The following is a 26331-nucleotide window of genomic DNA, read 5'->3' on the forward strand; positions in this document are numbered from 1 at the left end:
AATAAAATTTATTTTCCCATTGATAAATTTGAGTAATTCACCTTGAAGTTAACAAACATAGGAAAGGAAAAATTCCCTAAAGATTATTGCTTTAATGTGTATGCACAAAAAGATTTGGGGCTAAATGCTAGTAAAGAATATAGCCTTAATTAAATGTAGTCAAATGATCTGTTTGCACTGCTCAAGGGGAGGTGAAAGGGGTCACTTATCAGAGTCCCCAACACCAGCCAGCAGGAGACCTCCCACACTCTTTGCCTTAGAGAAAGAACCCAATTTGGCCAAACAGTAGATAAGGAAAAGGACTCACCACTGGCTGGGTCACTGCTGGCCAGGCTGAAGTTTGATAATGTCTAATAATATCTCATGTTTACATAGGAAATTTTTCCCGGGGGCAAAGTGCTTTACTAGTGTTATCTCATTAACCTGTCCTCTGATCTTAAAAGCATCCACATTTTACTGGAGCTTGGGGTGAATAGAAGAGAGAAAGAATAAAACAATTTAAAAAGATTCTGATGCTCTGGGAAGCACATGAATTTTGGAGGGTACACTAATCAACCCTGAGCATGACTATGTACTGGATATCATGCTGAGCACTAAAAACTAAATATAAGGCAAATCACTGCCTAGGCACTAGTGATACTTAATGATCTTGCTTGATTTTGTTGTTGTTGTTGTTGTTGTTGTTGTTAGTCCAGTAATATCCCTACTTGGGATTCCTTTCATTGTCCCAGGGTGATGTAGGAGTGTCCCAGGGTGATGATGGAGATATCTATGCCTTCATTCTAATTTTCTTCTGGATCCACATTGCAGCCCATTTTTGCAGGGAGTAAGAGAGCTGGAGTGCATCCAATAAGGGGCTCGATTAGCTTTCAGTGGTAGAAATAGCTACAAATTCTCCCTTTTATCAAAAAATGAATGCCTGTGATACATGAGTATGTAGGGCAACTGTAAACTATCAACTTCCACAATATCCTTCCTGGAGCAGGAATGGTGGGAGATGAGGCTGAAGAGCTAGGCAGAGATTATGAAAGGCCTTGTATGTCACGCTTAGGGTTTTAAACAAGGAAGAGACATAGTCATAGTTGCGTTTACCATGATTCCTTCTGGCACAGGGTGGGGATGAATTGGAGGAGGGACCAAAATGGAGGTAGGGAGACAAGTTTGGGAGCCATTAGAGTAATGTAAGCAAGAGATGGTGGTCATGGGGAGGAACTAGAATCCAAGTTGATTAGACAATTGTAGGAGTTAAGGGAGAGGACAGAGCCAAGGATAAATGGCACTTGACGGCAGAGTAAAATATATAGTACCAGCTGTTGGATCTCAAACCATTGCCCTTGTCCCGGCAGTCCAGGGTGCTTCTTAAACACCAAGAGCCTACAGGGCTGCAGGGGAAGGCAGTAAAGCAAGCCAGTCCTTGACAATGGCAGCGGGAGCATGATTTCCCTTGTAACTGCCCTTGTCACCTGAGGCAAATCCGATAGACAAAGCTGCAATAACTGGCTCTCTGATAGAGAGGTGCCTGCTTCACCTTCTTCTTCCAACAATGCTGATGGGTGGGCTTTTAAATATCCATGTGCACTTCTCCAGGATGCTTCCGGGAGGGAAAATGATACCTCAAGCTGGGGGATGACAGAGCTGAAGTTGGCTGTGAGACAGTCTTGTGTCCCTTGACCATTCTTAGCACCAAGCACTCAACACCTGAGCTGAAGTGATTTCCCCAAACTGGAATAACAGTGGTGACTTTTCTCATGCTTGGAGAGAGTCATTAACTCATCTTTTCCAAACAACTCCCAAACTCCTTAGTGACTCTGTCATTATCTCTCAAATCCCTCGCCTTCAGGAGGATTTTGGAGACTGGACACAGTGAACATTTGGGGAGCTGGTGCAGTGAGTCATCTGCACTTGGCTGTTGGCCTTCTGGAGTCACTTTGCCCGGTGGGGGACTCTTACTGAGCTCCCCTGCAGCGCCTCTTATGTAAAAACACAATGAGATGAGCTAAATTCAAACTCATTTTGGCTCCACACGTCTATCAGCTTCCCCACTAGTGGCCATGATCCTCCTGTGATACACTGTTGAGTGAGGTGAAGTCATTAAACATAGATCATGGAAAAGCAGGGTCTAATTCCCTGCTAACAAGTAACACATGACTTGGAATAAATATATTTCACAATCCCCAAAAATGTTAATCACGATTTTAGTGATATTCCAAAGAAACAGAGTCGTTGCTATATAGATATCAACAATTCAGTAGTTAGGGTTGGAAAACAAAGCAGGAAGAGGGATGCATGACAGCATGGGAATCAAGGGGTCTTGGGCAAGTTACTTAACCTGTTGGTGTCTCAGCTTTCTCTATCTCTATCTCTAAAATGGGGATAATAGTTTCTATCTCAGAGAGCTGTTGAGAGAATCAAATGAGATAAGATGTGTAGAGTGCTTAGTACACTCTCCGTATATGTCTGGTACATGGAAACCTTTAATTAATGTTACTGTTTATTATAACTCTGGGATACAGGTAATGAGAGTCATGATGGAAAGTTAACTAATAGTTGTCAAAGGAATGATTAAATCAAGGTGTCAGCGGCTCAGAAGCAGGGCTGTGTTCAGAATTTTCTCTTGCTATTTTGCTCTCTCAATCTCTCTCTCTCTCCTTCCTGGGTTTTCTGTTTGATCTTTTTTTTTTTTTTTCTTTTTAAACACATTCCATCTTCGTGTTTCCTTTTTGTTGGTGCAGAGTGACAGGTAAGAATGATCTCTAGGTTAAAAGAAGTGTCCCTGAGGAAAATGAGGCTAGCTCCGTTCTAACTTTTCTTGAAGGTTGATGCTATGCAAAGGCTAATCCTGGGTTAAATTCTTTCATTTTAAAAAAATCAAATATCCAGGATTCAGAGACACAATACTGTTTTCTCCTGCACACACGGTTACTGTCTTCGAGGTGGGACCTCTTGAGTATTTCTGTTCATAAGCAGTGTTCAAATTTTCTGACTGGCAGAAACTTGAGTTTTATAATTTAAAAATAAGAAAAGGTAATTTAGGTAACATTATGATTGGACAGCAGAGATTGCATTTAGATTTTTTTCAGTAGCCACTTCAGCTGCTCAGAGAGGTTTGAACAATCCTGAGAGACAAGCACAGAGCAGTTTTAAATATATGAGAGGTGGTATGCACTGAAAGGGGACTTAGTTATCTGAAGTAAACATTTTGTACAACTTGTAGACCGAAAACCACTTGGTGAATGGAGGAATTGTACGTTGCCTTCCTCTCATAAGAGATGAACTAACTGAATTTCCTTACTGTTTCACTTGACTCTTACAGTGAAATAGATTCCCACCTTAAATGAAATATGAATCCACTTTTGTAGAAGGGGCTCCCCTAAATGGAGAAATTGAAAGTTTAATTTTTAGCCTTCTTTTTGTCAGCCAATTGTGCTAACAGTAAAATAAAACTTCTTTTTGACTTGAGAGGATGGGTTGGTTTGAAATATTTGTTCTCATCTTCTGACTTTATCAAGCCATTTGGCTTTCAAAGAATACTGCAAGAAGCACTGGTAGGTGCATGCTATGCTGGAAGCTGGAAGTCCTGGTAGCAAATTAATATAGCGTTGGCTTTTTCCTAAAAAAAAAAAAAAAAAAAAGTGTGCTATTTAAATGCTAGTAAGTACAAATGGTGACGAAAATGGAACAAATTGTTAGAATGAATTCTGTCCTGCTAAAAATTAAATAATCTCCTTTTAGGCTGGTACATGTCTTTGTGGAAGGGTGTCAAATGATATCCGTTTGACAACTATGTCAACCCTAATGTACTGACACCCAGAAATTAACAATGAGAAATGCACCTAAAACTACAATATTTCAATGTTGATCATGAAAAATAGAGCAAGAGACAAAGGGAGAGACCAAGAAAGGCGAAGTATGGGTAAGATATAGTCTTTTAATAACAGATTAAATTGAAATACTCTTACCTTACCATTTAGATTTTCCCTCCTTAAGTCCACCTCCCTTTAGATAATCAAATCCAAGTTGAACTATCTCACAAGACAGCTTTTATTTAAAATAAGTCGGTACACACAACACAAGCACACACACAGACACCACCACCACCAATCTTTCATTTCTTTTATGCATGACTTGACTTTCTGTGACAATCTATAATTTCTAAGCAACCTACAGCTCACCTAGGCCCATAAACTAAAGCATAGACTCTAGATGCCCATCATATCTAACAGCTTTAATTAGTAGATTAGCAGAGAATTGTACTGCGTACACCTTTGGAGTTTCTTATTTAGCAATTTCTGTTATGAAATCCCTTGTGAATGGACCCTTCTCCCTGTTGGAAATCCAGTTATCTTGCCAGCAATGTTGTAACTACAGAAATGTGGAAGGGGGAGGTGCAGTGGGCTCGGTGCAAGTTGCTGTTTCACCCTGACTTTCAGCATCGGGAGAGAGGCAATGTCCCACGTCTCTCAGCCAATGCATTGGATTTGTTGTTGTTTCTGTTGTTGCAACTCATGAAATTATCTCATGTGTGATTTTTTTAATTAAACAAACAACAACATAAAGCCCGTTGCTGTCAGAATTCACATTTCCAGGAGGCAGGGATGGAAGAGAACAGTAATTTAACTAGTTCTCTGGAATTGTTTTCAATCTTTCCCCCAAATCATTTCCTGTTTGTTAAAGAGCACTCTAATGGTAAGGAGACACAAAATAGCCCCCATTCTACCGTATTTCCCCGAAAATAAGACCAGGTCTTGTATTAATTTTTGCTCCAAAAGACACATTAGGACTTATGTTCAGGGGATATCATCCTGAAAAATCATGCTAGGGCTTATTTTCCGGTTAGGTCTTATTTTCAGGGAAACATGGTACGTCTTTCAAGGCCCGGGTAAATTCTCTGTGCCTCAGTTGCTTCTTCTGGAAACTGCAGATAACAAGGGTATTTAGGCTAGGGTGCTTGCATAAGCTTTCTCTTGAGTTCATGTCCAACTCTAATGCTCAGTATGATTCTGGAATTCCATATTGAAAGCCTGTAAGATAAGAATAATTTCCACCTCAAAATGTTGTTATATGGATTAAATGAGTTAATGTAAGTGCTTAACACAGAACTTGCTCACAGTAATTAAGCTCTTATTGAATGATAGCTATCATATTACATTTCATTATGATGCTGATATGATATATGATAATAATACTGTGGAGGTTCTTATGATTCCCCCAATAAGTCTTTGGGAAGAGGGTTTCCGCAGTGCTAGGGTTTGTTTTTCTCATGCTCTTGTTCACTGTCTCCTACTTAGCAAGGAGCATGAGCTTTCCCACTAGGCCCCTGTCCCGACCTTTAGGCTGGAATGGGCAGGGAAGGAAGCCATAGCAATGGAGGAAGATGCTGGAGGGACTCTGAAGCCAGCCCTCTGAGGGGCTCCGGGTGGTGTCTGGGAAGCACTTCCACGGGCTCATTCTTGCTGTCAGGCCCCGGTGTAAAAACTCATGCAAGAACAGGGAGCACCCAGTCCTCAGAATTTAAACAGCATTCATGGACTTTCTGCTTCTTACTGAAAGAATAAAAATACCTTCTGGGGACTAGCACTGAGACTGCCCTCCTCAATTCCATTCTATTCTGATGTAAATTCTTTTCCTTGATTATTCTCACTTTCATCCTGGACTAAATTTAAAAATAATAATAATAGAGAATGGAAGGCTTTAAGACCTCAGCAAATATTTGTAGCATGGTAATTAGGGGCATAGGCTGTTGTTGCTCTCAGCTCACCTTTCAGAGCCTGCATTTCCTCACGTGTAAAATGGGGAATAATGATACCTACTTCATAGGGTTGTTGTGAAGAATAAATGAGACAATTATATGTTAATAATAATAATGATGCTGACGTTTATCAATCACTTATTAGATGCCAAGTACTGTGGTTAGGGCTTTCTGTGGATTCTCTTAACTACTATGCCATATTATACCCAGGGCGTAGCATATACTCGTAGTCAATGCTCACGAAATGTTAGCAATTATGAAGATAACGATCATTATCAAAAAGCCATTCTTTACTGCCGTTTACAACATGTTTGTATAATCATGCTCTCTTTCACAAAGCTGGTCCAAATCTCCCATCTCTACCTCGTCCTTCTTAGTTCCCTCTCCTTCCAGCCATACCACATCTTCAAAGCACACTGTTTTGGGGGAAAGATAGCCAGACTCAGAGTCTTTGGGAGACTGCATGGCTCTTTCATTGTGGCCTGGCCTGTGATTACTTATGACACCAAACAAGCTGCTTTTAGCCTCACTGGTTTCCCATCTTCAGAATATGATCAAGCTATTGCTACCCATTTGTTGTTAGTACTTTAGGACCATGGGGAGAAAGATATCGGCATACCTCAGAGATAATGTGAGTTCAGTTCTAGACCACTGCAATAAGGCAAATAACATAATTATGTGAGTCACACAAATGTTTTGGTTTCCCAGTACGAGTTATTTTTATACCCTATTGTAGCCTATTTAGTGTACAATAGCATTATGTCTCAAAACAACAATGTACATATCTTAATTTAAAAATACTTTATTGCTAAAAGATACTAACCATCATCTGAGCCTTCAGCCAGTCATAATCTTTTTCCTGGTGGAGGGTGTTACCTTCAATTTGTAAAAATGCAGTATCTGCGAAGCTCCACAGTAAAACGTGGTATGCCTGTCATTTGTAAACACAAAGGAAGGTGTTTTTGGTCCACCCGGGAGATCGATGTGGGAAATAAGTGAGGTGAGCAGTATGTGCTTAGCTCTGGCTAAGACTCAGGATAACATGTTCCAGAAGCCAGAGTGCTACACTTGGAACCTTGCACAGCACCTGGCACATCCTAGGGCCTCAAGAAACACTTTGTTGGCACTGAAGATAATTCATGATTTTAGTTCAATAACTTGTTCTCGATGTCTGCTACAACTCAGGGACAAGCTGCCACCAATCTCTCTCCAGCTACCCCAGACCTGGAAACTGGAACTAAATGCTACATGCCATTTGTTTCCCTTTTGAAATTATATATATATTATATATAACTGGTGCTAGGTTATGCCACAGTAGCTTTCACTGTGGTGCTATATTTCTCATTCCCTGTTCCGCCCAAGATACTTTCCTCTTTGATTGAATGATCCTCTAGACTCTTCAAGGCCAAGCTGAAGTTTGGGGATCAAATTTTTTAAGGGTGAGTAGTATTAGGTTGTTGTCTTACGTAGATCATTTCAGCAGCTTGTTCTCCTTTATGGACTAGATGGAACTTTATTGCCTCACTCTCCCCCACCACCACACACACACTATTTCTGCCTCCCAAATGCCCCTTTGTGCTCCCAAATATGCCCATCTCTCAGAGACTACTTCTTAAACTCTAAGGTGAATCTGATGCCAGGGCCAAGCCACATAGATTTGCAGGTGTGAAGCATTAAAGGAAGCTAAATAGCGAAAGAGGTGGACTTGACCTTCCTCAAAGGTCCTTGCAAAGTGAAGTACGTAGTACCCCAGCTAAAGCACATTTGAATCCCTCACAATAGTTTCAATTTTATTTTGTTAGTTTGAAGTCTTCCGAAAGAAGCTTTAGGGACAATGACCTTCATCTTTAAAACAGGAATTATTCCACTTTACAGGGTTATTATAATAATTGTAAAGATAAAGTCAAATAATGAACGTGAAAGTAGCTTTTAAAAACAGTAAATGCCACCAAATGTAAAGTAATATTATTCCAAATAGCATTTGGGTTCTATTATGACACTTGTCATATCCTGTCTAGAAATATAATTAGTTGCTTATTTTTCCTGGGTGATGCACTCCACACCCTGAACTATATGGGAAGTTTTTCAGGTGGACTGTGTCTTTCTTTTATTTGTAATCCCTCCAGTCTTTGTCATAGCATCTTTTATGTAGTGACTGCTTAATCAGTACTTCTTTTTTTTTTTTTAAATCAGTATTCTTGAACTGGATCACTTATAATAAACTGCTATTGTCTTGGTCCAACTTTCTTTTTTGCTACCACTGTGGTACTAATTGAGAAAATTCCAAGAGACTGAATTTTTTTTTTCAACCAAAGATAGTAAGAGGCACGATGTGTGTTTACCAAAAACCTGAAATTTTAATGGTACCCTTTTAACTAGTTCACTTTTGTATGAAATGTGAGGCACAAAGATTTAGATGTAAGAAATGTCACAAACTGAAAAGTAAGAGTTGAAGAACCCAGTTTTATGAAATCAGTTTAACGCCGCTGAGGGTGAAATAAGAGAAAAATAGAACAGATCTCTGAATTGTTTAAGTCTACTTTGGAGTGCGTTTGGTCTCTTCTAGGATTTCCTGGAGCCCTGTAGACTGTTATTCACCATCCACATATGCATATATAAAAATATACCATCTATAAATAGCCACCTGCCTTTTCAGTGAAATTAAAGATGGGAGAGTTGGAAGAGAATTTCCCAGTATAATTACAGGGTTCAAACCTACAGCTGTTACACTCATATATTTCTCCGTATATTAGAGAATTTCTAGTATCACTGTTTTCTATCAAGCACATTAAAAAAAATTCTACTTCTTCTCTAATGGTAAGATGTTATCAACAGGACATTTATTTCTTGCCAAGATTTCTCACATACCTACTTTAAAAGATTAGGTGTTGCATACAGTTATTGAGTAGACTAATTTTGTTTTATAAACTGCAGAAAATTTTCACAAAGTGTTTCTGCTCCTTATCTAGGGATTAACGCCAAACTCCTGCCAATGTTTTTCTTAACCTTTACCCATGCCCTTTCACAAACACTCTCCCTGACAGTTTCTGCTTAGATGTGCCTCCTTAAAAATCCCTGAGTTTCCAAAATTCTTAGGTGGGAATCAACTGCATAAGGACACACCACAATGTGAAAGGAATTAAACTGAGCACTTTCATCTTGCTTACAAAAAGCAGGTAGTAATTTATTCATACACACTCTTTGTTCCCTCACTAAAGACCAACGTTCTTCAATCTTTGAGAGCCCTGAAGGACCAAGCAGCACTGAACAGAGGAAAGGGACATTTATAGGAGCAGTCACGCAGCTTTCCCCACAGAAGGGTCTAAGTGCCTTTAGCAGTTAAATTGTGAGCAAAAAACCCTGTTAGGAGCCTTCCACCTACTCTAAAAGCAAACATTCTTAATAGGCGGTATTAGTGTGGTGTTAAAAGAGGCGTGCTTTAACCTAAAAGGTGTCACTTTATGAGCAAAACCTGGGTAATCCTTAAGAGACTTGAAGTCGCTATTTTTTCTTTTCTTGATGCCCAAATCTTCACAGGTTAAGATGACCTCACACTCATTGTGATGTTCAAAACCCAGGAGGATCTTAAAGCAGCTTTGCACAGAGCACAGTGGTGCGACTTCCTCCTGGTGAGGACTGTCTGTCACTGGTTTTCATTTTGTGTGTTTGTAAAACACACCAGCCATGTGTGTGAGCCTGTTAATTAAAACAAAAACAGAACTGTTTTTCTGTTGAGCTTTAGAAATATAGAAACTTAGAGCCAAGGAAGGAAAGGAAAGCAGCATCCACTCTGCTGCTGGGTCTCAAGGCTGCTGGAGAATGAGGCAACTATAATACGAAAAGCCAGGAAACAGGCACCTGAATTAAAGACGAGAGGGAAGTGGCAAAAAAGAAAAAAGAAAACTAGTGAGTCTTGGAATTGGACATCTTTAGAATGCATTTATCATTTCCCTGAGGGACTGTTGAATATCGAAGTGCCTGGATAGTGGATAGTGAAGGCTTCTCAGTCTAATCTGATTCCAAAGTTAGCCTCTTCGACAAGAGGAAAGAATAGCTTCAGTGGCTTCTGAGGCCACCCTGGGGTCAGTCATGGCGTCTATTACTGCCACAGCTGCTGAGTCACTGCCACCTTCACTGCCGCTTGACATCTGGTTCAGTTGACCTAGAAGGTAGAGTGAATCTTATAGCTGAGAAGCCTCCATAGGCAAGGCCCCTGCTATTATCTGGAATCATCTATTGACTTTCTTAGGTATAAATGACCTGAACCCAAGGACTTAGGTATTGACAATTTAGATTAGGTTCATTAGAATACAAAATCACCAGTCAGTTAAAAAAACAAACAACAACAAAAAAAGCAGAAAACAGAAAAGCAGAACAAAAATATCTTCCAGTCGTCTTTCAAATATGGACTTCATCTCTGAAAGGTAGTAAAAACATAGATCAGATAGCACCTCTCTAAAAGAGATGCTTATTCTGTACCTTCAGTAAGTTATCCAAAGCAGGAAGTGAAAAGGTTTAAGGGAGTGTGTGGTAGGTGGTGTGGAGGGAGGCAGGAAGCAGCAACAACAGAAAAAAAATTAAGGGACAGTTAAGGCATTCATTACACTGTGTTTCAAAACGCAAGGAAAAAAGACCTCAATAATATATGACCTCTTCGTCTATGAGGGATCCATCCAATGGTATCCCTCTATACCTCTTTCCATAACACAAAGTTCAGTTCTTTGGCTTAAATATACATATATTTAAGTATATATATATATGTATATATAAATATATATATGTGTGTATATATATTACTATATATTACACATATATATACTTAAATATATATGTGTATATATATATTACTATATATTATATATATGCACTGAAAACTAAATAAACGTTCACTTTGTATTAAAAAAATTTATTTGTGATCTGTACATGTGATAAAGTGGGGCTTCCTTGTAGACTTTTAAAGGCAAAACAAAACAAAAATCCAAAGTAAAAATGTATAAATACAATATATATTTTCTTACAAAAATGGGAGATTTACAAAATATACATACTGCACTTGTCTCTATTTTACAAATTTCACATGCAAGAGATACAACACAAAAGATGCCAAAAAAACTGTGTGGTGGGAGTTCTTAAAATTTGACAAATGAGACAGTTTTGGAGGTTTAAGAAACACAAGGTCAGTGTTAACCTTAATATAAAAAGCAGCTCCACTCAACTGAACATTACATACATAAAGTAACTTGTACTCCTGACAGTACCCTCTATAATTTAAAAACTGTTTCAAACAGCATTTAAAAACTGTTTTGAGAAATAGGACAGTGGTGCAAGTTTGGAGGGTGGTGTCAAAGGTGGAGGAAAGGTTAGCTCCCATGATTCTCTGCTCAGCTTTAGACTATTATGCAAAAGAATCAGAGTTCTATTTTAGAAAAAAAAAGTACATGATTTAAGATTAATAAATTTAAGTCATCCAGCACATTTCAAAGAACTCCAAAATTACTTTGAAGTTCACCTCCTTTTAATGACTTTCCTTACAAGGAGGGGGGCGGCTATGGTTTTAACTGTCCTCTTCATTCACAATCATTTCTACAGGTCACCTCCCCACCCACTGACACAATGACAGGGTCAGCATACACATGATGTTTTATAAATGGATTTATGGAACTAAGAAAGCAGGACAAAGTGGTTCTTTAACTTTCCTGTATTATGGAAGCTGAAGGCATTATGCTCTTCCTTTTATTTTGAAGGATTCAAATTGGAGGAAAACAATACAAAGAAAACCTGAATGCAGGTTTACAGGAAGGAAAAAAAATGAAGGGAGAGATTTCCCTGAACATCTTAACAGAGCCCATTGGATCATGTGTTCTGAATTGAATTTATGTAAAACAGCACAACAAAACCCCTTGCATTTCCTTTAGCCAAGTCAGAACCTCTGACCAACCAGGGTTTGGAAGCCCACTGCCTTTCACTTTTCCTTAAAAAGGAATGTTTACCTCAACCAAATATCCAAAGGGAAACCTTAGATTTGTGCTACTTTGCCAACAGAAGTTGCTGTCTTCACAGTTATGCCTTTCCACAGAGAGACACTTTTGTTTCCTCTTTTGTCTCTTACAACAAAGACAAGGGGAAAAATGCATTCCTGTTTTGAAAAGCAACAAGTCATCACTTCTTTTCAGGGTATTAAACCGAATAAAACACCCTTCTTTCTTTCTCATGCTTTGTCCAGAAAATACAAAAAGTAGCCGAAATACCTACTGCTCAACTCCTTTGCATCATCTCCAAACGCTATCTTCATTTCTTTTGCACCCTTACTTTTAGGATTCTAGGAGGCAGGCCTCCCAAGTCTTCCAAATGCTTATTTTACAAGACTTGAAAGGAGTAGGGGAAGAAAAACCGGCGGGAGGGGGTTGGGGAGGAGAGAGTGTAATGTCTGACCCTGGAAATTAACCCATCTGGGCTCCAGTTTGGCCCCAGTGAAAAGAGATTATGGTTTGACCACCGCTTGACAAGGACACCGCAGGGAGTCCTCCCTTTTTCCAACAAAGCGGCCGCCGCAGACAGAGCTGTACCTTTCACCCGAGCCTCACAGGAGTGAGGACAGTCCACTTGTCTTGCAGCAGGGGAATCGCTCCCAGTCCCACCCAGTTCAGCCGGAGCCAGGAAGAACTCACAGAAATCTCTGCTGGTCTCAGTCTTCTCCATGAGCCCAGGTCAATCGGTACCGTACAAGATTAACGTCATTTTTATCATCATCATTATTATTCTGCGAGTCTTTGATTTGCCAAGTCTTTTCATCCAAACCGTCTTTCCACCCAGGCCTCCTTTCCAAACCAACCCCTCGTCCCACATCTACATATATGTTTTCACTTCCAGGTCACTTCTCATTGGAGGGGGAGGAGGTTACAGAAACAAACCTCCTCACTCAAAAGTTCTTTCCCTACCTTGCCTTTCTCCCTACTAGGAGTGGGGGGGGGGAGGGAGAGTGAGAGAGGACCAGGGCTCATACCGCAGTCTCCCCCTTACTGCTGTGGCTGAGTCTGTGGTAGAAGCGGCGCCACGACTGCAGGGTCTTGCCGGACCAGATCCAGAAGCCAGTGGTGATGCCCACGATCATGGTCATCAGGTACTTGATCATGAAGACGGTGAAGTCGGGACTCATGGGCGGGAAGTGGCCGGGCGGGCAGGGTACCGCGTAGCTCTTGCAAGTCTGTAGGAGCCAGGTGCGCTCCCAGTGTTCGCGGAAGGCCTGCTCGTAGAAGTAACAGGCTAGGACAATGGTGGCCGGCACGGTGTAGAGCACGCTGAAGACGCCGATGCGAACCATGAGCTTCTCCAGCTTCTCGGTCTTGGTGCCGTCGTGCTTCATGATGGTGCGGATGCGGAAGAGCGACACGAAGCCAGCCAGCAGGAAGGACGTGCCGATGAAGAGGTAGACAAATAGGGGCGCCAGCACAAAGCCCCGCAGCGCGTCCACGCTGGACAGGCCCACGTAGCACACCCCGCTGAGCAGGTCCCCGTCCACCTGGCCCATGGCCAGAATGGTGATGGTCTTGACGGCGGGCACCGCCCACGCGGCCAGGTGGAAGTACTGAGAGTTGGCCTCGATGGCCTCGTGGCCCCACTTCATGCCAGCCGCCAAGAACCAAGTGAGCGACAGGATGACCCACCAGATGGAACTGGCCATACCGAAGAAGTAGAGCACCATGAAGAGGATGGTGCAGCCCTCCTTTTTGGTGCCCTGCGCCACCGTGCGGTAGCCATCGTCTGAGAAGCGCTCCACGCACACTGCACGGTCCTCCAGCAGGAAACCGGCCACGTGCGCCACGGCCACCATGAAGTAGCAGCCCGACAAGAAGATGATGGGCCGCTCGGGGTAGCTGAAGCGCCGCATGTCCACTAGATAGGTGAGAACCGTGAAGAGGGTGGAGGCGCAGCACAGCACTGACCACACACCTACCCAGAGTCGAGCAAAACGCCTCTCCTCCTCCTTAAAGTACATGAGGCCGTTGGCGCGGCCCGGCTCGCACGGGGCACCGCAGTCGCGCTCGCCCAGGAAGCGGTAGCCCAGGTAGGGGGGCACCTTGAGCTGGCGGGGGCACGAGAAGGGAAACGCGGAACGGCCCCTGCCATCAGCAGCCCCCGGGGGCGGCGCGGTGAAAGGCAGGTCGGGCATGTAGGCTGCGGTGGGGTAGGCGGTAGGGCCGCCGCCCGGGCCCCCGGATCCGTCCGACGTGTTCTGGCCCACGCAGATCTCGCCGGCGCCGTGCACCGGGAAGTTCTCGCAACGCAGCCGCTCCGGCCACTGGAAGCCGAATTTGTTCATAAGCGCTTCGCAGCCCTGGCGGGCACGCTCGCAGAGAGAGCGGCACGGAGGGATGGCCTTATCCAGCACAGTGCACACGGGTGCGTACATGGAGCACAGGAAAAAGCGCAGCTCGGGAGAACATTGCACCTTCACCAGTGGGTAGAACTGGTGCACCTCGAGGCCCGCGTCCTCTTGGTTGGTGTGGCCCAGCAGGTTGGGCAGGATGGTCTGGTTGTAGGCGATGTCCGTGCACAGCGGGATGGAGATGAGCTGGCAGAAGCCGTGGTCTGGCACCGAGATGCCCTTCTCGCCGTGGTACGGTTGCGCCCGGGCGCCCGCGGGCAGCGCGCCCAGCACCAAAAGCACTAGGGTGCATAGGCCCACCGGTGAGCGCGACGCGGCCGCGCCAGGGCCCCGCATCGCCGGCCGCGGGTGCAGCAGCGCTCTCAGCCGGAGGAGCGCGACGAGGCAGCCCGGAGAGGCTTGGATCCCGGGAGGCGCCACCGCGCCCGGCGCATTAGAGTCCTCCCGGCGCCGGGGCCGGGCCGTGGGCGGCGCGGAGCCGAGGGCTCAGAAACTGGGGTGCCCGCGCCGCGGGGGCGCCGCAGCCGCCTCCGCCCAGCAGTCGCGAGGCAGCGGGGGGCCCAAATTCGTCTGCTTGGGCCGGGGGCGCCGCCTTCTCCTGCCGCGACGTAACGGTGCGGCTTTTTTTGCAGCGGGGAGCAACAAGCGTCTCCGGTTACCCTTCGAAGTTTGCCCAAGTCTCTCGACTTAACAGCGCACAGTAACGCGCGCGTCCCCCACACCAAGTCCAGCCCCCGGCAGGCGAGAGCCGGGCGCCGCCGCCTGCTAGTCGAGGCCGCCGCCTCGGTGGTGCTGCTCCGCCTCCTCGCCTCGAGGCTCTGCTCGCCGCCGCCTCCTTCACTCCCTGCTCCTTCTTCAGCTCCAAAAGCTCGGCCCCAAGTTTCAGCCAAACGGCTGATTCTCGCTCAGAGTCCAATAGGCGCCTTGAAGCCAAGAGCTCAGCGAGTTCTCTTTGGAAATCCAGTTACACTGTGTCCGAAGCTGTGAGGCCCCCGTGCAAGCGGCCTGGGCCTGGCCTCTACAGCTCCGCACAGCCCTGGCCGGTGAGTCCAGGCGCCCACCGCCGCCGCCGCCCGCCGGGAGGGAGTGCAGAGTAACGCCTCGAAGCCTCGCAACTCACCAGAAGAAGCGTCGAGCTTGCAGTGTTCCGGGCTGCCCCGCCCCCTCCGCTCCCCCCCATTCACAAACCACTCTGGGGGCGGGCTCTCGAGTTCTAGGTGGCCCAATGGCAGCCTTTGTTTTCTGTGTGACCACCTTCGGATTGGGTAGAAGTCGGAAGGGGCGGGCGAGGGAACCTGAGAGGCGGTGTCTGCAACGCTCTGGGCGGATTCCTGAGGGGAGGGGCAGGGGGCTGGGAGAGAAAAGTTAAGAAAAACTTTTACCCTTTATTCGCTCCGGAGTTGGGTGGAAGGGGGTGGGTGTGGGGTACACGCACCAGAAAGGGAGTTTGCTTGAAAGATTTGTTCCTCTTCCGGGTATACTAAAATACACATTCCTGAGCAGAAGGGCGCATCGGGATAGACTTTTGCAGGGAGAAGCTGAGAATAGCGAAGCGCCAGAGCGGAGAGACGTGACCCGGAGTCACGTTAGCCCTGCTTGGGCTGAAAATGCTGGCTTTCGCCCCGGTTTTTTTGGTATTCAGATCCTAAATGTGGGGTTCGGTATGGGCGAAAAAGGGGGTGTGCCTCGCGGATCGCTTTTCTTTTCCCAAACCCAAACAGACCACGTGAGGCCATAGTCCCCTCTCACCTCCACTCCTGGTTGTAAAAAGGAGGAGGGGCCGCGTCCGAGGAGAAATCGGAGTCCAGTGCTGAGGGGGCAGACTTAAGGCGGGAGGAAGAGCAAACCCCTCCTAGGGGAGAGGGCCCGGGAGCTGCGTGCGCCGGGCACCCCGGCCCCAGGCTACCCCGCCCGCGCGCACGGCCCAGAGTATAGTAGGCATCTGGTGTAGCTTTAGTGAGGTTGTAAGAAAACTAAGTGTTGGCGGAGGTGGGTGGGTGGGTGGGTGTTGGTTATAAAAGTAACCTGAGATCGAGTGCCCAGAACACTGTACGGTTTAAAGCGAGTCTTCAATTGCCCTGATTTCCCTTGTTCTTCGGCATGTGGCCATTGGGGATCCCATCTTCGTTGCAGAAGCAATAATTTGATCTTCTATTTGGAATATGGGTAGAAAAGTTTTAATGCGTGTTAGAAACCAGGGCATTTGCTAATTAAAGAGTTTTCAAAACAAAGAAAGGTTATCCTTGTTCTTGGGTAGCGTTTTCTGATTGGCAAGCGTTCTTTTGTTCCCGGTCAAATCTTCGCTGGGCTCAAGGAACCCCGCGCTCCCGCGCGTTCTCTGGTTACTCCCGACGAGGTCAGAAGTTACTCGGCTCAGGGGTGGAGACGCCTCTCCCTTCTCGACCGACAGCGAGGAATATCAGGAATTCCCATGCAGGAAAGTGACATGTTGAGAAAGGAAAAATCTCTCACTCTCTCTCTCTCTCCGTCTTTCACACACACACACACACACACACACACACACACACACACACACACACACAGAGCAATCGTATGCTTTAAAAAACGTTACTCCTGGCTGAGTCCTTCCTTCTGCCAGTCTCAATTCCAAGCGCTGGAGCTCTGAGGGATTTCTGATCAGGTTTCGTGTTTGCAGAAGTTGCTTCCTCTGCTGCCCCCGGCGAGCCTCTTCTCCAGCAAGAAAAAAATGATCCTGAAATCTAAGACAATTAACTGAGTTCCTTTCCATGAGAGACTTCGGCTTCCTCTGTTTTTCTTTTATTTATTTTTCATTACTGAAATTTACTGGAAATCTTTCCTTCCAATTCACAGTTCTTTGTCCTTTCCCACTCCTGTTAATGGGTCTGGAGGTCTGAATCATTTGCGCCAATTTGGGCATCAGACCCTCACATTCTCCATCCGTCCCTCAACAGGAGTCCTCATCATTTTCCTCCAAAGCATTCGTTTCCCCCTCACATCCGCGACGATATTTTTTCTTTGGAGGTTTCTGTCTCCTATGTGAAGGATGAGTGATACTTGCTTTAAAAATGTTTCATTCTTTCCTTGCATTTTTTAAAGGGCTTCTCTTTTTCTTTCTAAATTATTCTTCTTCGTACCTAACATTGGGGAACATTGATGTTGTGTTCAAAGATGTTGTTTAAAGACAATGCTGTTGCTTTGCTTTGTCATTTAAAGTGGTGGGGGGTTGAAAATCCTTTTTTCTCTCCGGGAGCTTCAGGATATCCTCCTTTTCTAAATCAAATTTTCATGCTTATTCATCAGGTCCCCGATCTAAGTAACCTTTGCTTATTGAGGGAGAAATTGCAAGCACTGTCATCAACTAAAATGAAAACCGACAGGATAAAATACTGTATCTCCAATACAACTAAAACCAGTTTAGTTGATGAGCTTCTACTCTTCATATTATAGACCAGACAACTCCCTGATGTTAGGTAATAGGGATAATTATTTAGAAGAAAAAAGAGAGCCCTTAAAAAATTACCAAAGATGGACCTAGAGAACATTATGTTAAGTGAAATAAGTCAGACAGAGAAAGATAAGTACCATATGATCTTACATATATGCGGAATCTAAAGAAAAGAATAAGTGAATGAACTAATCAGAAACAGTTTTGGAGACAAAGAGGAAAAACTGAGGGTTGCTAGATGGGCGGGGTGGGGGTGGGTGGGGGTAAGGGGGAAGGTGAGGGGATTATAAAACAATCAGTAACCACAAGATGGCCACGGGGTTTTGAAAATTAATCTGGGGAACGTAATTTAGTGGTTACCAGAGGGTAAGGGGGTTGGGGGGTGGGAGATGAGGGTAAGGGGGATCAAATATATGGTGATGGAAGGAGAACTGACTCTGGGTGGTGAACACACAATGTAATTTATAGATGATGTGATACAGAATTGTACACCTGAAATCTATGTAATTTTACTAACAATTGTCACCCCAATAAATTTAAAAAAAAATTACCAAAGACATAAAATATTTTAAAAACAAAACCCATACCGGTCAGAAAATATCGTAGATGGGAGTCCTTCTTGGTCTGCTCCAGGCAGACAAGTGCAAAAAAAACAGAGATGCAAAGGCCAATTTATTGGAGAGTGTTTTATTTTTTTATTTTATTTTAAAAAACCCACTCCAGAATTATTCTGGAAAATCAGAATTTGCTGTTTGTGAGAGGGGTACGGTAGCTTTCCACGCCTTGCCTGATAAAGAATGCTATGATTTCAAGGAGCTAAGTAATAAAAGGGAGTAGATCAGAAAAGTAAGTTTACAATTTAGGGGCTAAGTACTCTGTTTTAGGCTTTATGAGAAACATAGTAACATTGGTTCACATTGTGTCCAGGATCAATTTAATTTTCTTTTCCAAATAACACCTTCCACAGCCAACTCCTGAAGCCACTAACTGGTATCTTCTTTGGTGCATGAAGGGTGGAAATTTTTGTAACTGTCTACTACAAAAACTTCCAATTATCCCTGCCCTTTAAAACAACAAAGGCTTTTATTTCTTCATATTATAGTCATATGGTCCCACAGAAAAGTGATGCTATTCATTGGCCCCAGTTATTTAAATGCTACTTATTTTGGCCAAGTCCCAGGTTCATTTAGTTGAATTACATTCTGATGTCAGGCCAGATTTGAAAATGGCCACCTTTATGGTGCCACAATCCTGTGGTTGTAGTGAAACTTCAGCAGCAAGAATTACTCATGCAAGACCAGAAAGGGCTGCTTTTAGCATGTACTTCTCTTTCTGACCTCTCTTTTACCAATTTGTGACTTCATAACATGAAGGACTTGGAATTTCCAGCCGCCAGGTTGCCGTTGACTTCTTCTCAATTTAGTTTGGGGTGTTGGATCACTCCTAAAATGGGAACATTCTTACCCCTAATGCAGACTTTCAAGTGTTATGAAAGTTAGAGATGTCTGGATTGAATAAGGGGAGAACCATGCTAAAGTCCTGTTAGGTGTGCTGGCCCCACCCAGTAGAGATGTAAATCACCTCTACTGGGTGGGGTCTAGCACACCTAGAGGTGAAAATGTTTTCCCATTTTCCCATTTCCTTTGTTGTTTGAGGGTTGTATTATCTATTGTCATATAACAAATGACCCCAAAATTTAACAGCTTAAAACAACAAAATTTTAATATTCACAGTTTCTGTGTGTCAGGAATCGGTTTGCTTAGTGGGTCCTCTGGCTTGGGGTCTCTCATGAGACTACAATCAGCGTCTTGGGACTTATGTTAGCTCAAGGTTCGATTGGAAACTCACTCATGTGGCTATTGGCAGGCCTGAGAGTATGCATTTCCAACTCATCACGTGGCTTTTGGCAGGCCTCAGGTTCTCACTGGTTGTTGGTCAGACATCAGTTCCTTGCCATGTAGGTTTCTCTTAAGGCCATGTAAAACATGGCACCTTGCTCCTCCACAGCAAGTGCTCAGAGGGAGAAAGAGAAGGGGAGAGAGAGCGAGCAAGCACAAAACATGGCAGTCAAGATGGAAGTCATAGTCTTTCTGTAACCTAATCTTGGAAGTGACATCCCATCACGTTTGCCATATTCTATTCATTAGAAACAAGTCATTAGGTTTACCCACACTCAAAGGGCAGCAGGGGTTTCATCTGGGCATGAAAACCCCCCATTGGAGGGTAAGGATCTCTGGGAGCCACTTTAGAGATGGTTTACCAAAAGGATAATTCATTCATTCTCAAAGCATAATATTATGGAGATGAGGCCACAGAGAGAGACAACTCTTGGGTCTCTGGCCTTGGGGAGTCCAGAGAAAGGGTCACAAATAAAAACACATGTTGATAGGTTATGATGCCACTTGCCTCTCTTAGAGTCAGAACAGAACCCAAACTCTGACCAACTCTTTTTTTCAAACACATGCCATTGGACTAGAGGGAGAAAGAACGCGGAGGAAGTTGATTAATAAAAGACCATCTGCAATCCTGAGGGAAAAACCTCAAAGTGCAGAGGGTGGGCCATTTTGAGGAGTCAAATCTATACCCAAAAGACAGAGCACTGGGACCACAGTCTGTAGAAAGAGACTGGCTGTTTGGGTTATGCGGTGAAAGCCGTGTTGGTAATTGCTAGCCATGCCTTTAATGCCAGTCTGTACAGTACAGATGTGTAGGAAGGGTGGCAGAGGTGGTTTGTACAGATAGGTTTGGTCCTGCTTTTCACCATCGATTTTCTGTCTGGACTCAGGCAAGTCACTTAACCTCCCTTGTTCCCCCAGGGTGTTGTGAGAATAAGATAATATTTACCGAAATGCTTTGTTATCTATAGGCAAAAAATCATGAGGGCAGAATCCTGCTTTGGTTATATGGATGCAAATCATAGAGATAAAATGAAAGACCAAGTTACTGTGTTTCCCCGAAAATAAGACCGGGTCTTATATTAATGTTTGCTCCAAAAGATGCATTAGTGCTTATGTTCAGGGGATGGCATCCTGAAAATTATGCTAAGGCTTATTTTCTGGTTAGGTCTTATTTTCAGGGAAACACGGTAGGTGCATTTTTTTGTGGCCTTGGCTTTTTGCTGAGGTTGTGAGTTTTTACAGTGATATCCTGGTAAACATTTAATGACCGGTTCTCCAGGACAAAAAAGCCCTCGACATTTGCCAGTTTCCATGGTGTAAATATTGCTAATATAGCTGATTTCAAGCCAACACAATGTCACTGAATTAGGAGTTTGGAAAAGGTGCACATACTCAGCTTTCACAATCCCCTAAGAGCTGGCTCTAGCACATGCCTGGGTTCACAGAATTTATTCTTTTCAGATTATTTTGGGCATCAAAAATATTGATGCTTAGATTATTTTGAGCATCTTAAAATATTTTTAATAGAATGACTACCATTTATTAGGTACCAGGTGCTTTAGGTACGCTGTCTCTAATTTTATAACAATCCTTTGAGGTTCCAGCTATAAGCTCCTTTTTATAGTAGCAAAGCCTGGCCTAAAACCCAGATCTATATAACATTTTTGCCTTTATACTGCACTGCTGCTTGATGTCTTCATGGTGAACATCACTAATTTTTGTCCTTTACTGGGTCTTATCAAAAGCCATTCCAAAAGTGAAAGAAGCGCCAGAATTCCTAGGCTTGGAATATCAAGTCCAGATTGGTGATGATGCCATGAATATTAGACCTATACAGGTTTCCAGCCTGTATTTTTTCTAATTTTCCAAGGAACAATATGATTCCCATTGCTGAAACTGCACCAGTGGGAATCTAGATGAGGGTATGTGGGAGCTTTGCTCTAGCCCGCTGTGCAGGTGGTAAACTCGACAGTGTATTAGGCCTTCCCCATCAGAGAATCTTGGCAGGCCATGACAGTCAACAGAGCTAGCAGAAGAAGCTGCAGGAACAAGACCATAGTAATGAAAGCTCCCAGGGAAACTTCTAGAAGAATGAAATGGGAGCTGGAGCAGTGGATCCCAAATCTGGATGGTCATCAAAATCACCTGAGGAGTTTAAAAAACATTTTTTTACCCCCAGAAGTTTGAGTCAGAATCTCTGGTGTTGGACTTGGGGATTTAATTTTTATAAGCTCTCTAGGTGATTCTTTTGAATTATCAGGTTTGAGGACCACTGACCCAGACTCGTATTCCAAAGCAATGCGTTGTGTCACTGATGTCTTGTAGAATATCTTTAGTCTTGCATAAGGTCTTTACTCTACTTGATTACCTTTTGAACTGAAGGATAGAATAATGAGAACCATAATGAAGAATGAGGTAATGTAGTGTGTGTGTGTGTGTGTCTGTGTGTGTGTGTGTGTAAGAGAAGGAGAGAGAGAGAGAGAGAGCGATGGTTGCATAAATGTGTGGTTGCATGGTGTGATGTTGCGTCTGGGACCTTATTTATGAGTCTCAACAAGTTCACAGTGGCTATTCTAAATGTAACACCTGTTACTCCCACAGTTCATTCACAGGATTTCCTAAGACTGACATTGCCATCCTTGTACCTTGTACCACAGGACCCCTCACCTCAGTTGATTGAGCCAAGAATAGGAAAGCATCTGACCTAGCCATGAATTTGTCTGGCATGAGACCTCTGTCAACAGGTGTGCCCACTGGATATTGAGTAGCCACCCAGTCATTTTATTTGGGGAGCCTGAGTATAAAATATACTAGCAGAAGCTGAGAGACATTTGGTGAGAAGGGAACAAGCAAAAACCAGGAAGTAGTAGAAGCTTGGAGGAAACAAGAGCCATGAGGCAGTGAGGTAAGTAGAGCAAGTAAGTAGATGATGGTAACAGGAGATGAAGACAGAAAGACAGGATAGCAGAGTCTTCTTGTAGTAGAATGCTACAGGAAGAAGGAAGGAAGGAAGGAAGGAAGGGATGTGCTCACAGGTGTGGAAGGTTGCCCTCTGAGGATCAGTGCCAGCCCAGGAGAGGCAGCTGTTCAGAGCTGACTAGCAAGGCTCAATCTTGCAGCCCCCTACATCTTGCTCAATGTTTTATATACAGAATTTGAGAAGATACCTCTTAGGACTGCAATTGATATTGAGTTGATTCAATTGAATGATTGCAAAGTGTTGCAAGATAGGAATTATCTGTGAAGACCCAGGTGATCTCTTTCTCCTGAGTTGATATGAGAAATAAATACTCTAAAGCATATAAAGTCCTTAGCATATCATGCAGGCTGCTAGTTGCCTTCCAATCTCTGTTCTTCCCTTCCTCCTTAGTAATACAGTCCCCAGTCTTTAGCAGGATATATGACCACTTGGAATAAAGACTCCATATAAAAGCTGCCTTTACGTCTGTGGGGACAGAGCCCCAAAAAGCAGTTTCCAGGCTCTTGGCTTCACATAGAAAGGTGCTGGCTCAGGTAGTAAATGGCCATCAACTGTGATCAAATGGCCAGCAGCTGTGGCTTGTTGGCCGTCAGCTGTAACCAGTGAGCCATTGGCCACGAATATAACTGCCGTGGTTACGCTAGCAGAAAAAAAGGGGGGAGCTAGCAAGAAGATGGTGGCTGAGTCTGCAAGCGGCGCAGTGAGGGTTGAGAATTGTGTGGCTCCTGTTTCCAGTTTCTCCAACCCAGCCGCCAGTGAGAGTATAGTGGTATGACTCCCCTACCTATGGCTCCGTGGGTGTTCCTTTTTGGCCTCACCATGTCCTGTGTTCTTATGTGGGGAGTGGGACCAGAGACCCCACCGGACGCCCTGCACGACAACGTCCATCCACTAAATTCTAGCTAGTGGATTGTCAGCAGTAGTGTTGTGTTAAAGGGAGTAGATGTACCATTCTTCCCCATTCCTGATGGATGGAACTCTGGAGGCTATTGTAGACCATGAAGTGACCTTGGGAAAGGAGAAAGAAGGAGCCTGGGTCCCTAACACTGTGGTGTACCATACCAGTCTGGGATGGACTCCCTATAGATTTTTCAAATATGAGATCAAAATAAACTTACATCTTATTTAAAGCAACATTTTAGTTTTCTTATGCCTCTCAGCCAAGCCTAATCCTAAATTATCTCATGGTGCCTGGCACTCATCAAACATAGTAGGCATTCATAAAACTTCAATTTCCTCCACCATCTTTGTTTTGATTTTTAAAAAGATTTTTATTAAAATATAGCTAACATACAATATTATATTAGTTTCAAGTGTACATCAGTTATTCAGCAGTACCCACCTGGCACTGTACATAGTTATTACACATCATTGATTATATTCCCTATGCTAAAGAAATGATCACCATGACAAGTCCAGCAAACATCTGATACCATACCAGGCTACCACAATATTTACTATATTTCCTATGCTGTATATTACATTCGCAAGACTTATTTGTTTTATACCTGTAATTTTGAACCTCTTATTCTCCTTTATTTCCCCCCCTTTAAAATTTTTTCAATTACAGTTGACATTCAATATTATTTTATATTAATTTCAGGTGTACAGCATAGTGGTTAGACATTTATATAATTTATGAAGTGATCCCCCTGACTAATACCCACCTGACAGCTTATTATTAATATGATAATAAGCTATTATCATATTATTGATTACATTCCCTATACTTTACATCCTCATGACTATTTTGTAACTACCAACCTGTACTTCTTAATCTTTTCACCTTATTCACCCTGTCCCCCAACCCCTCTCCCATCTATCACCCCAACAAATCTAGTACCCATCTGACACCATACATAGTTATGACAATATTATTGACTATATCACTTATGCTGTAGCCTACATCTCCATAACTACTTTGTAACAACCAATTTGTACTTCTTAATCCCTTCTCCTTTTTTCACCCACACCTCCAAACCCCCTCCCATCTGGCAAACCCCCTTCCATCTGTATCTATGAGTTACTGTTTTGTTTGTTAATTTTGTTCTTGGATTCCAAATATAAGCAAAATCACATTGCATCTGTCTTTCTCTGTCTGATGTACTCCACTCAGCACAATGCCCTCCAGGTTCATGCATGCTGCCACAGATGGCAAGAGCCCATTCCCTTCCATGACCAAGCAATATTCCATTGTATGTATGTACCATGTCCTCTTTATCCATTCTTCCATTGACGGACACCCAGGCTGCCTCAACATTTTGACCATTGTAAATAATGCTGCAATGGACATATGGATGTATATGTCCCCTTGAAGCAGCATTGTGGGTTTCTTTGGATAAATACCCTGAAGTGGGATTACTGGGTCCTTCATTGTCTCTTCTTATCTCTTCTTACAGCCTTTGTTTTAAAATCTATTTTGTATGGTATAAGTATTGCTACTCCAGATTTTTTTGTTTTTGTTTTTTTTCATTTCCATTTTCATGAAATATCTTTTTCCATCCCTTTACTTTCTGTCTGTGCGCGTCTTTCAATCTAAAGTGAGTGCTTGTAGGTAGCATATGTAAGGGTTTTGTTTTCTTATCCATTCAGCTTTTCTATGTCTTTTGAGTGGAGCATTTAATCCATTTACATTTACATAGAAAGATATGTAGCTGTTGCCATTTTATTATTCATAATTTTGATCTTTTTTTCCCAGTCTTAAAGAAGTCCCTCTAACATTCCTTATAATACTGGTTTGGTGGTGATGAACTCCTTTAGTTTTTTCTTGTCTGGGAAGCTCTTAATCTGTTCTTTGATTTTAATGATAGCTTTGCTGGGTAGAGTAATCTTGGTTGTAGGTACTTGGTTTTTCATCACTTTGAATATTTCCTGCCAATCCCTTCTGGCCTGCAAAGTTTCTGTTGAGAAATCAGCTGACATTCTTATGGGAGCTCCTTTATAAGTTACTAGCTGCCTTTCTCTTGCTACTTTTAGGATTCTTTCTTTGTCTTTAACCTTTTCCATTTTAATTATAATATGCCTAGGTGTGGGCCTGTTTAGGTTCATCCTGTTTGGGACTCTCTCTGCTTCCTGGCCTTGTATGTCTATTTCCTTTGCCAGGTTAGGAAAGTTTTGTCATTATTTCTTCAAATAGGTTCTCAACTCTTGCTTTCTTCTCCTTCTTGTACCCCTATATGTGAATGTTGTTATGCTTGATGATGTCCCAGAAGTCTCTTAAATTATCCTCATTTTTTTGTTTGTTTTTGGATTCTTTTTTTCCTTTTGATGTTCCAATTGAGTATTTTCTGCTACCTTGTGTTACAAACGGCTGATTCAGTCCTATGCTTCATCTAGTCTGCTGGTGATTCCTTCTAGTGCATTCTTCATTTCAGTTATTGTATTCTTCACTTGTGACTGGTTCTTTTTTATGGTTTCTGTGTCCTTTTTATGCTTGCAATCTCTTTGTTGAAGTTCTCACTAAGTTCCTTGAGCATCCTTATAACCATTGTTTTGAACTCTGTCTCTCGTAGGTTGCTTGCCTCCTTTTCATTTAGTTATTTTCTGAATTTTTATCCTGTTCTTTCATTTGGGACACATTTCTTTGTTTCCTCATTTTGGCTGCCTCTTTGTGTTTGTTTCTATGTATTAGGTAGATCTTCTATGTCTCCCAGTCTTGGCCAGATGACCTTATGTAGTAGGTGTCCCATAGGACCCAATGGCAAAGTCTCCCTGGTCACCTGAGCTGGGTGCTCCAGGAGTGTCCCTTGTGTAGAATGTGTGTCCTTTCCTGTTACAGTTGAGATTTGATTGCTATTGGCACGTCAGTGTGTGGGATTGACTCTCAGGTTGACTGGCTGTGGAATTTGGCCAGGTCCACAGCTTATCGGTTGCTGTGTGGGAGGCTTACCC

General features: G+C 43.3%; 1 protein-coding gene across 1 annotated transcript; it reads right to left on the reverse strand.

Annotated features, from left to right (window-relative positions):
* Nucleotides 1–10648: 10648 nt before the first annotated feature.
* FZD7 (frizzled class receptor 7) lies at nt 10649–15451 on the reverse strand. Its single transcript, XM_033112464.1, has one exon. The coding sequence runs from the start codon at nt 14469–14471 to the stop codon at nt 12747–12749; it is 1725 nt and encodes a 574-aa protein (XP_032968355.1). The 5' UTR covers nt 14472–15451; the 3' UTR covers nt 10649–12746.
* Between the last annotated feature and the right edge of the window lie 10880 nt (nt 15452–26331).

The sequence above is a fragment of the Rhinolophus ferrumequinum genome, chromosome 8 (assembly GCF_004115265.2).
Source record: "Rhinolophus ferrumequinum isolate MPI-CBG mRhiFer1 chromosome 8, mRhiFer1_v1.p, whole genome shotgun sequence".
Classification (NCBI taxonomy): domain Eukaryota; kingdom Metazoa; phylum Chordata; class Mammalia; order Chiroptera; family Rhinolophidae; genus Rhinolophus; species Rhinolophus ferrumequinum.